General features: G+C 35.9%; 1 protein-coding gene across 20 annotated transcripts in view; it reads left to right on the top strand.

Moving 5' to 3' along the window:
* The window catches only part of BAZ2B (bromodomain adjacent to zinc finger domain 2B), a 117,135-nt gene extending 107,597 nt beyond the window's left edge, over positions 1–9,538 (top strand). For 13 of the 20 annotated variants that reach the window (XM_064435398.1, XM_064435413.1, XM_064435402.1 and 10 more), the window contains 9 exons: positions 315–591; positions 746–901; positions 1,371–1,531; positions 2,445–2,755; positions 3,142–3,277; positions 5,057–5,203; positions 5,913–6,175; positions 6,781–6,924; positions 8,083–9,538. In XM_064435398.1, the coding sequence (XP_064291468.1) occupies positions 315–591; positions 746–901; positions 1,371–1,531; positions 2,445–2,755; positions 3,142–3,277; positions 5,057–5,203; positions 5,913–6,175; positions 6,781–6,924; positions 8,083–8,236 (1,749 nt within the window). In that variant the 3' untranslated portion in view covers positions 8,237–9,538. The remainder of the gene's footprint in view (positions 1–314; positions 592–745; positions 902–1,370; positions 1,532–2,444; positions 2,756–3,141; positions 3,278–5,056; positions 5,204–5,912; positions 6,176–6,780; positions 6,925–8,082) is intronic. The other 7 variants (XM_064435412.1, XM_064435411.1, XM_064435410.1 and 4 more) reach the window with 3 other exon arrangements.
* Positions 9,539–10,916: the final 1,378 nt, after the last annotated feature.

Raw genomic sequence — 10,916 nt, 5'->3', positions numbered from 1 at the left:
ATGGTATTTTGTACATGCATTTCAGTAATTAATTTGGCTTTTGGGGTGTTGGCTACTGGTATTAAATGAAAAGCAAGTAAATACAAACTAGTTTTTGGAAGTGTAACACACCAAACTCTACCTTTAGAAGCTACTGTTTTTTAGCATTAAGCAGGCCCTAGTAAGTATTACATGTCAGTGTTATCTTAGTTTTTCTGAAACTGACTGAAGTATTTAGTAAAGGCTTTCTTTGTGTTTTGATTATTGTTTGACAAATAGCATCCTAATCATAATTCAGGTTTCTTGGTTATAGTAATGGCAGTTGTGCTTTGTAGCAGATGAAGACAGGACTACCTATAATGGGACTTCAGTTTTGTGGATGGCCTACAGGAGTTCTTGCTTCAAATGTTGCATTTCCATCTCCTTTACCTGCTCTTGGATCAGGGCTGGGATTATCAGAAGCGAATGGTAACTCATTCTTAGCATCTAGTGTTCCTGCAAGTAAAAGTGAATCACCAGCACTACAAGCTGAAAAAATAGCTTCTGCCTCTTCTACAGCAGCTGAAGTAGCCAAGCCTGTAGATTACCCTAACCCAAAGCCTATACCAGAAGGTAAGTGTAATGCAACAGTAAGATGATAATTTCTGCAGTGTCTCTATCATGTTACAATTTTTTGAATAATTTGCCTATTGACTTTCTAATCTGATCATGTGTGATCACATTAAAAAGGCACCTACAAAGTGTGTATATGCTTGTTTTGATTTAGAAATGCAGTATGGGTGGTGGAGGATTACTGATCCAGAAGACCTAAAATCTTTGCTTAAAGTGCTGCATCTCAGGGGAATAAGAGAAAAGGCCTTACAAAAGCAAATACAGAAACACATGGATTATATCACTCTGGCCTGCATCAAAAACAAGGATGGTATGTAGTTGATGTTTATGTTACACATGGTGTTGGTTCACCAGACAAAGACATAGAGCTGGCCTGGGGTATGTTTAGCAGGAGCGTTGAAGTAATGGTTGGAGAAAAAAGGTAAAGGTTTCCTCATCTTTACCTGCACTTTCACCAGCCTTGTTCTGAAAAGTTAGTGGATTAGAGAAATGCCATATAATTTAAATAGTTCTAGTGATATAAGTAACCTTCTTAAGCTCTGGTAACCTTCTGAAGCTCTTCCATCTCTGTAACACTTAGCCTCTCCTTCCCCTTCTTGCCCTTAAATTGCAAGTTTAAAAGCATACAGAATTTGTTGTCCATATTGGGTATTTTAAGAATAATATACTTTCACAATAGCTCTTCAGCATTTGACTGGAGTAAGAGGTAAAACAGCTTGAATTTACCAGTGCAGTTGTAATGTTAATTAAAATAATGAAAATGTGATTCTCAAATACAGTTGCAATTATTGATATCAATGAAAATGAAGATAACCAGGTAACTCGGGATGTTGTGGAAAACTGGTCAGTAGAAGAACAAGCTATGGAGATGGATCTTGCTATTCTTCAGCAGGTGGAAGATCTAGAGAGGAGAGTTGCATCAGCTAGTTTACAAGTGAAGGTAAAACCAACTTTCAGTACAACGTCTCTTTAAAATAAGTGGTATGAATTTAAAGCAGATAGCAGTCTTTGTGTATTGATAAGTGCCTTCTTATTCCATCCTAATTGCCTACACATGAAACAAATACACTGTGCAGTATCATGGAGATTTGTGTTTGAAACATTTTATTGCAGTTCGGTCTTCAGCTGAAGATGCTCCGAATGGCAGTTCCTGGAGAGTGTTCTCCTACAGTGCAGTTCCATGTACATTTTGTTAACCTTCTCTGAATGCAAAAACTGTATTTCACAGAGACTGCTTAACTCTGGGGGGGTTTGCTGCAGTTCTGCCTGGTTTGTGTGAGTGTTGCTGTTAATGCTTTCACAAATGCCTACTAGTGCATCAGAATCATTTGCTTGAGTATTGTAGAGCCATGTACTGTAACATGGGAACATGTAATGGTTATGAGTGTGATACAGTTAAGAATTCTCTGGATTTTGGGATTTTTATAAGGTGGGTGTAAAGTTATCAAATTGCGTATGTTTGGTTATAGTACAGTTGTAGTGTTTGGGATCTAGTTTTTTGGCATGAGATGAATGTTAATTTCCTGTGTCCTGATACTGCCTCCTGAGCATACTGAACAGGTAGACCTGTTCTGATGTTTCAGTCAATAGAACAGGATACTTCACAAGGGGATAAGAATGCAAACTATTGCAGAAAGGTCCCTTCAGAAAGTCCTGTAATGCTTGTATTTCTTGATTAATTATTTTAGTTCTCTGGATATTTTGGAAAATGTCTCTACAGATGGATTACAAGCAACCAAGATCTACTGGAAACAGCGCTTCAATTACTTAGTTTGATTCCATAAAACAGTTCCTCTGATTACACACTGAGTTAACAGCAACCAATAAATGCCCAAACCTTTCTATTGACATAGGGTTGGCTGTGTCCTGAACCTGCATCAGAGAGAGACGACTTGGTATATCGTGAACATAAGTCAATTACTAGATTGCACAAGAAGCACGATGGAGATTGTGCTGGAGGCGGAGAAGGCAATGCCAGCTCTCTAGAGCGGAGGAGTGACAACCCTCTAGATATAGCTGTAACCAGGCTCGCTGACTTGGAGCGGAACATAGAGCGAAGGTATCTGAAGAGCCCCTTAAGTACCACCATTCAGATCAAACTGGATAATGTGGGCACAGTTACTGTCCCTGCTCCTGCACCATCTATTAGTGGTGATGGTGACGGGTAGGTTATTGAGATTAACTTGAAAAATTATTGTGCTTCTTTGCTAATTGGAGCCTATTTTCTTATTGCCTGTTATCTATGTACTTTCTTGTATGTCTGTGATCCATATGGATCATCTTATTCTGCATGGTGCTTTGTAAAGAATTTTTTTGTTATGTTTGTTAATAATCTTGCAAAGTTATCTTACATTTAACTGGTTGTGACTAAGCTTTGAGGCACGTAGCCACAGTCTGTGCACTACATGAAATTTAGTTGCTTAAACTTTATACTTATTGGCTGTGTGCGTTTTGTCATTGCTTGGCTTTCAGTGTGATAATGATTGTCTCACATTTAAACATGAACAAACACAGGTGTGACCTACTTAACTTGCTTGTATTTTAATGCAGAACTGAAGAGGATATTGCTCCAGGGCTAAGGGTGTGGAGAAGGGCACTGTCAGAAGCACGCAGTGCTGCCCAGGTAGCTCTGTGCATTCAGCAGTTACAGAAATCAATAGCATGGGAAAAATCCATTATGAAAGTTGTAAGTATCTAAACTATATTTGTTATATCCTGTGTTCCAACTTCAGGCATTTTAAGTTAATGCATTTCTTATTACTTCACATAAAACCTCACAAAGTTAAACTGTACATTGTGCATAGATGAATAAGTGTAATGGAAAAGATTGTCCCTTGCTTGCCAAATTCAGCATCCCGAACTTGCTAAGAGAAAGATCTTGTAAATGATTACAATATTTAAGATGGTAATTATTCTTTGATGAGGACATCGAGGTAAAAGTCATCTTGCTCCATCTGATGAAATATACTCTTTCTAACGGAGTGTTTCTAACCTCACCTGTGACACAAGTTTTATGGAGGTTCAACATCATATATCCTCCATTAAGGATTTCATTTTTCAGAAAGTTGAGATGCAGCTTCTTTGCATGCAGAGTTCTCACAACTGAACATATAAATCAGGCAAGTGTGTGAAGAGACAAGCTGAAATATGTTTCCTTGTACACTCAGCAGGTCAGCCTATGTCAACTGCATATACAAAAAAAGCACACAAAGGGGATATGTCAGAATTTGCAAGGGCCTCTTAACCTCGAATTCCTGAACACAAAACTTATTACTACAGCAATAGTGACGATGATATGATCAAGTATGACCAGTGTTGTGTAGAGGGTGGCAAAAGTGATTCTTCCATTTGTGGTCCTTTTCCTAATTTTTTAATTTCTGTCACTTCTATACAAATTCTAATTACATCTGGACAATTAAAGGATGATTTAAATAAAAGCTGTAATGTCAGGCTGTACTTTTGAGTTTATATAGCTGTTAGTTTTAAGCAGTAGATTTAGTGCAAAAAGCTTATGTATTTGGTAGGAGCACCTGAAAAAGCATTGGAACATTCCATTGTTATTCAGGAAAAAATGTATCACTCTCAGTTTGGTTTAAATATGCTTTTCATTTAATCACAACACAGTTGGTTAGAGCAGGATGCTCATAAAGCCAAGGTCACTGATTCAATCCCTGTATGGGCCATTCACTTAAGAGACGGACTCGACGATTCTCATGCATTCCTTCCAACTCAGAATATTCTGTGATACCAGTAAACATACTGATGTATGTTTAATACTGTATGTTTAAACATATTGGTCTATGTTTAATATGTTTAATCATGTATTTGGTGAAAATGGTTGGAGATTTTTTAAGTTCATGAAAAAGATGTCTAAAAAGAAGGTAATTAGCAAAATCACACAATGTATTTAAGAAAATTGACAGTCCTTTAGATATTTTTAAGTTAGTGTGAATTTTAGGCAGTGGTGGGATTATCTGTTTTGCTTTACTGCATTTGTTCATGGTGGCCCTTGGATAAGATCTTTACCAATTATTATGTGGGAATGCCCTCGTAAAATATAAATTTTCTTTATTAAATAGCAATGTACATATACAATATGGGCATAAATTAAGAGATTTCTGAGATAGTATGTTTGGGCCAAGAGGTTTTGATAGGTATACCTTTACTTCTCATGGACAGTAATGAATTATAAAAAGTGCTCATCTTTTTTGTGCTCTAAGGACACCTGTCTTATAATAAATGAATTGCTTTTCCAACATATTTCCCAAATGTAGCCTTTAAATTAGTTCCTTATATACTCCGTATATTTTTCTGTGGCTATGATCATTAGCAGATTCTGAATGAAGTAAAATGAAAGTATTTTTGAGAGTGAATGTATGTGTTCGAAGGAGAAGGGTAATTTAGGTATCATTTATGTGTTTCAAATTTCAAAAATTGAATTAAACCCATTTTTCATCAATTACAGTACTGCCAAATTTGTCGAAAGGGAGATAACGAGGAACTGCTGCTCCTTTGTGATGGTTGTGATAAAGGCTGTCACACCTACTGCCACAGACCCAAGATCAGCACCATCCCGGATGGGGACTGGTTCTGTCCTGCTTGCATAGCAAAGGTAACACTCCTGTCAGGATGAAGGGGCTGGAGCAAGTGACTGGTTTATTATATGTGGTAGAGTTACAGGTCTAGTGCTTTTTTTAGTGAAAATAATGGTCTGTATTTTTTAGGGGGAGCTCCCATTAAATTATGAAATTAGTAATTTTTTTAACTTGTATTTTAGTGGCAGTAAAGGCTACAGTTTTATTTGTTCTAAACTATGGCCTTTTTAATGTAAGCAAGTCCAGAGTTTTCATGCTTTTTCAATACCATAATTTTTAATTTCTGTTTTAAAATTTATTCAGTATTTGTCTTTGAAATTTCATCATTAAGTGTTGACAGACCAATGTCTCAGGTTCCGTTTCAAAAGAAAAATCAGAGTAAAACCTTAGTGAGTTTTTTTTTTTTGTATGTTTGTATCAGTCATTTAGTAATTGACTAATGTTTATCTAAAAGAATGTCAACTTGGTTGTTAGGAGGTATTGTTGTACTAATTTGAATGTCAAGTGCTTTAGTATTGTCACAAATTGAGAGCCTAGGTCATGAGTACCAGGAATTTCTGCAGCCTTATTTGCCTTTATAGAAGAGCAAAAAGTGAATAATCTTTAATATTAAATATTTAATTTGTTTTGGTGCTTCTGTTTCCAATCTTCATTGCTGTTTGTCACTGATAACAGAGGTTTCTGTAATTTCTAGGTTATTACTTATTTCAGTTGTCTCTATTGTAGGCAAGTGGTCAAACTCTAAAGATAAAAAAACTTCAAATGAAAGGTAAAAAAAGTAATGAACAAAAGAGAAGCAGGAAATTAGGAGGGGAAACAGAGGATGAAGACTCTGCAACTACAAGCGTTGCCTTAAAAAGAGGAAAAACAGACCCTAAAAAAAGAAAAATGGATGAAAATGTTTGTGTAAGCCAGTTAAAGCAAGAAACTTGCACTACTGTTAAGAAACCTAAGCGAGATGGAGACTCCAAGGACCTGGCTATATGCAGGTAAAGTGTCAGATGCTAAATTTAGGAGTAAGGCTTGTTGAAACAAGTAGTACTTGATCCTTTTTCTGTCTGTTCTGGGAAACCGGAATGCTATTCTTTGACAAATGTACATATCTATACACATTGTGTGCGTGTGTATACCTACACACACGTGTGTCTTCTGGGAGAGGAGTGAAGCCCAGCCCCAGTAGCAGTGGCACGGACACCTTTCACCCATGAACCGTCTGCTGTGGTAGTATTGCTGCTCAGTCAAAAGGAACATTGTTTAGCCTTGTCACACTCTTGGAAAATCCGTATTAGCAGCTGGTTTGCAAATGGTTTACACTGAGGATCAAAGTTGCAGGACCATGTTTTCTTTTGGAATGTTGATCATTAGAATTTCATCTCACACAGGTCACCTGGAGAGAACTTAATGCTATATTAGTTACTTACTTGCCTCTCTCTATGTACATTGTTCTCAGCCTTGAACAGGGTGCAGAAATAAAGTGTTATCCTTTTGTAAAGTGAATAGTTTGTCAGTTCGTAGGGAATTCATGTAATAGTGAAAACACTGTGAATGTATAAATAAAATTAAAAATACTGATTTAAAACTTTATTTTATTTAGTATGATTCTCTCAGAATTGGAAACTCATGAAGATGCCTGGCCTTTCTTACTTCCTGTAAACTTGAAACTTGTTCCTGGTTATAAGAAAGTTATTAAAAAACCTATGGACTTTTCTACCATTAGAGACAAGCTAAGTAGTGGACAGTAAGTAAACCTATTGTAAATTGTACTTTACATTTTAAAAATATTTAAACACTGAAATACAATACATGTTTAAAATTAGCCAAACTATATTGTTCTGCTCTGACACATCTGTGATTACTGTTACAGTCAAAATAAAAATTCTTAATTGTATGCTTTTATTTTTGCCATTTCCAAGTGAAATAGCATGTTGGATGGGGGAATGTGTGGAACTGGCTGAAAAACATTTTGCCAGGTCAAATGCACCAAAACAATCAAAAGGAACCTTTTTTATGGAGACACCTTAGTGTATTGCATGTCACAGAGAACCAGCTGTGTAGACTTTAAGCTTCTGGACTCCCTGTAAATGATGTGGCCGGGAAGTGACATGCCAGCTCTGTTGTAGGTAACACTCCTGTAATGGTGGTCAATCATTTTATAGTCCTACAATTAGACTGCGTGGATTCTTAAAGAGAAGACCACATGACATGCCTCTATGTACCTTCCCTCCTTGTTAATATCCCTATGCTCTGATGAATCTGTGAAGATGGACCCTCTGCAGTGTCTGCCAGCTCCACACAGAGCAACTTCCCTAGGCTGGCACAAGGAGCTTTTTAACCTCTTTATACTTCTTCCATGAATATGAGATTTAAAAGCTCCCCTTGTGCTCATATCACTAGACTTGTAACTTCTATTCTTATTTTTAATAATTCCCATGAATATTGGAACATTCTTTGGGCCATTCAGGGGTATGTTCAGGATAATAAAAATAATTAGCCAAGACAGTGTCACATGATTATTTGGGCAGCCTTTTTTTGTACCCATTTGTTCCTCATTTAGATAAATTCAGCTCTATTCAACATTTTGAAAGGACCCTGAATACAAGAATAGATGCATAAATCGAAAACAGCCATAGCATTTTAGCTAAAAAGCTGTTGAAGAGAGGGAGGAAGTAGTTTTTTAAAAGTTTGTTTTCGAGTACAGGCATGAAATTCTACCTTAGAAAACTTGTAAGGAAAATAACAAAACAGTGACAAGAGAGTATTTCCTTTCACTGGTGTTCATTTTCTTTTTAGAAATTCTAATTTAAATTCTTACTTAAATATTTTCTCGTGTAGTTGAAATTTTTTTCCTCTGTGATTCTCTGTGTTCCAAAAATCATTCACTTTTATCTTCTTTTAGGTACCCTAATCTTGAAGCATTTTCGCTGGATGTCAGGCTTGTTTTTGACAACTGTGAAACTTTCAATGAAGATGATTCTGACATAGGCAGGGCTGGCCACAACATGAGGAAGTATTTTGAAAAAAAATGGACAGAGATTTTCAAAGTGAGCTGAAGCTACTAGGACTCTTTTTTTTTTTTCTTTTTTTTTTCCTTCCATTAATTGAGGACTGATAAGACCAGCAATGTGAACTATATTTACACGGAAGTGCAAGGCACATAACCAATTTTTTCCTTCGAAATACCACGGAGTTGTGATACTAGTTTTAAAGGCTTCACTCCTACAGCAACCATGGCCCCTTGGTTATTGGTTTGTGTGTTTTAACAAACTAATTTAGGTAGAACAGGGAAGCACACCCAAAGAATTTCAAAGAAAGGGGTGTTATAGTGCAATAGCAATTTTCAAAACGCACTGAATATTCAACCATCAGAGCTCTACTTGGGGAAATGGTTCTCTTTTCCCTTTCAATAAATATCTATTTTTCTTTTTTTTTACTTTGTAGTTTATTTTTTAGTGAATGTATTTAATTTTATGAATTATTTATGATTATACAGCATTCAGAATCTTCGTTTTCTGTGAAAAGGAAGAACTAGAAAATTGCTTTAAATGTTGAAAATACAACAAGGAATGTTTTAAAATATAAAACAAAGCCAAGTAAAACTGTTTACACTGATGTGCTATGAAGGCACTAAAAATTAAACTTTACTGTAGAGTTACAAGTACATTTATATATATGTTGCTGCATCACTTGTGTAGTTAAATTGTATTTCAAGACGGTGAAGAAAAATTGAGACATGTATATACTGTTCATTATTGTTTATATTAAGTCTTGTTTTAAATATGTATGATGTGTACATATTGTTTGCAGACATTATTGTTTATGCCTTAGGAGGATGGTAGCATTTTATTTTAGTCTTAAGGTAATTATAGCTCTATGGCTTGTACAGTAATTATCCTCTACCAACACTGTGGAGTCTCCTTAATCTTGGTAGTGCCTGCCTTTAAAACAGGGTGTAGGGGATATTAGTTTTCCATTTTTCTATTTTGTTATATAATTTCAAGCCCCCACAGCCTCAAATCCAAGTATAATCATTTGTATCCATGTGGAAGAAAATTGTGACAATTTCCTACGCACACAGTATTTTTTCATAGAAACATTTCCTCCATTTGCCTTGCCACAGAATAACAAACGAAGACATTTGTAACCACTGTGTTTTATCTACTGTGTGTTGTGGTGGCTTGTTGGGGCAGATAGATCGGAATTTTTTTTTTGTACTAATGTAAGAGTACTTGAAGTTTTATTTAAAAGAAATGTTGTGGAAAGGTAGCATTCTTTTTCTTTTCCCTTTTTAGGAGTGTTATTTTTCACTAGTATGTGTGGCACGGATACAATAAAAGACTGTTTTGCAAACCAGATCTTGACAATTTTAATACTTCAGGTCATATGTATACAGGTTTTTTGGTTTGGGGTATTTTTTAGATAATGTCTTGGGAGTCTTGCATTTAACATTGAGTTCTTTTGATGATGCATCTAATTCTCTTGGGCTTTTAATGGTAGTTCATAAGGAAACAATTGCCAAGCAGTCAGAGAGAAGTTCCCTGCCTGTAAATAACAGAGGTCTGCCAGGTTGATCACCGTCCTTATGGACATGGAAATGCACATGTTTGGTCATGTTTCTGAAAACCACTGTCCATGTAAGGTTCTGTCCCTTTTTTGGCCAGTAGAAGGGCATTAATCATAGTCCTTGCTCTGACTGAAGAAAATACAGAAATTACAAACAGATACTGTGGAACCACAATACCTGTAGTTCTCTCAAAATAATGTTGGGGTGTTGGTTTTCGCTTTTAAACTAGGTCTGCCGTGTTTTGAGTCTTAGTGCCTATTTTTTAATTAATTTTTCCATTGCTCTTCCCAGAATATCTTGTTCAGTAATATTTTATTTTATTCCAAAGTTCTGTTAGAATAATCTTTACTACTTTGAATAAAAAAATCACATTTGGATGTCAGACAGTCTTGCATGCTAACATGAACTCCCACACTGACTGCTCCATGCCTTTCCTTTTCATGACCTTTCTGAAGACTTCAGTAAAGAGGTTTGCTGACATGTACCAGAGATGTCAAGATTAATCAATGTTTTGAATTTATGATGGTACGTTTGTAAATATGCTTAGGTAATAGAGAAATCTAGTTCTTCAGGTTGTTTTTTTTTTCAGATTCTGTGCTGGTTAATGCTTTTGTCTGCAATACTAGAACTGTTAGGTTTCTGAAATATCAGAGAAGTAACCAGCTACACTACATACAACATGTATAATGCAAGTTGCATTTTTTTTTTTTTCAGTTTGTATCCCAATTCAGCTGAACAGCTGGGAAGGTGGCAATATCTACTACTATAGTGATGACAGTGAGACAAGCATCCCCTCTAACTTGATGTGGCCAGTGTATTGCTTTCCTTGCTAACAGCCAGTGTCTTCATTACTCTTGCTGTAAAATTAAATTTACAGGAAATACTATATTTGAATGGCAAGCTTCAGTCATGCATATGCCCTCATATATCCATAGAAAAGAGCAGGGATTTAACCACAAGAAAAATGTTTGTAACATTTCCTCTTTGCTAATTTTCTCTCCCGATGATGTTTGTATGTTTTCTTAAGAGGAAAAATTTTCCAGTGTGCTCTCAACCTTTCTGAACAAAGTATGCCAGTCTTAGTTTACAGAGTTTATTCTGAAACTTTCAAACTTACTCTTTTATAAATACCCTAATGGCAGTCCATGAAGAGTGTTATGGTGGAGTGT

The sequence above is a fragment of the Passer domesticus genome, chromosome 10 (genome assembly GCF_036417665.1).
Source record: "Passer domesticus isolate bPasDom1 chromosome 10, bPasDom1.hap1, whole genome shotgun sequence".
NCBI classification, from domain to species: domain Eukaryota; kingdom Metazoa; phylum Chordata; class Aves; order Passeriformes; family Passeridae; genus Passer; species Passer domesticus.
Note: the sequence above shows the minus strand (reverse complement) of the source record. Positions and strands in the feature narration are given on the sequence as shown.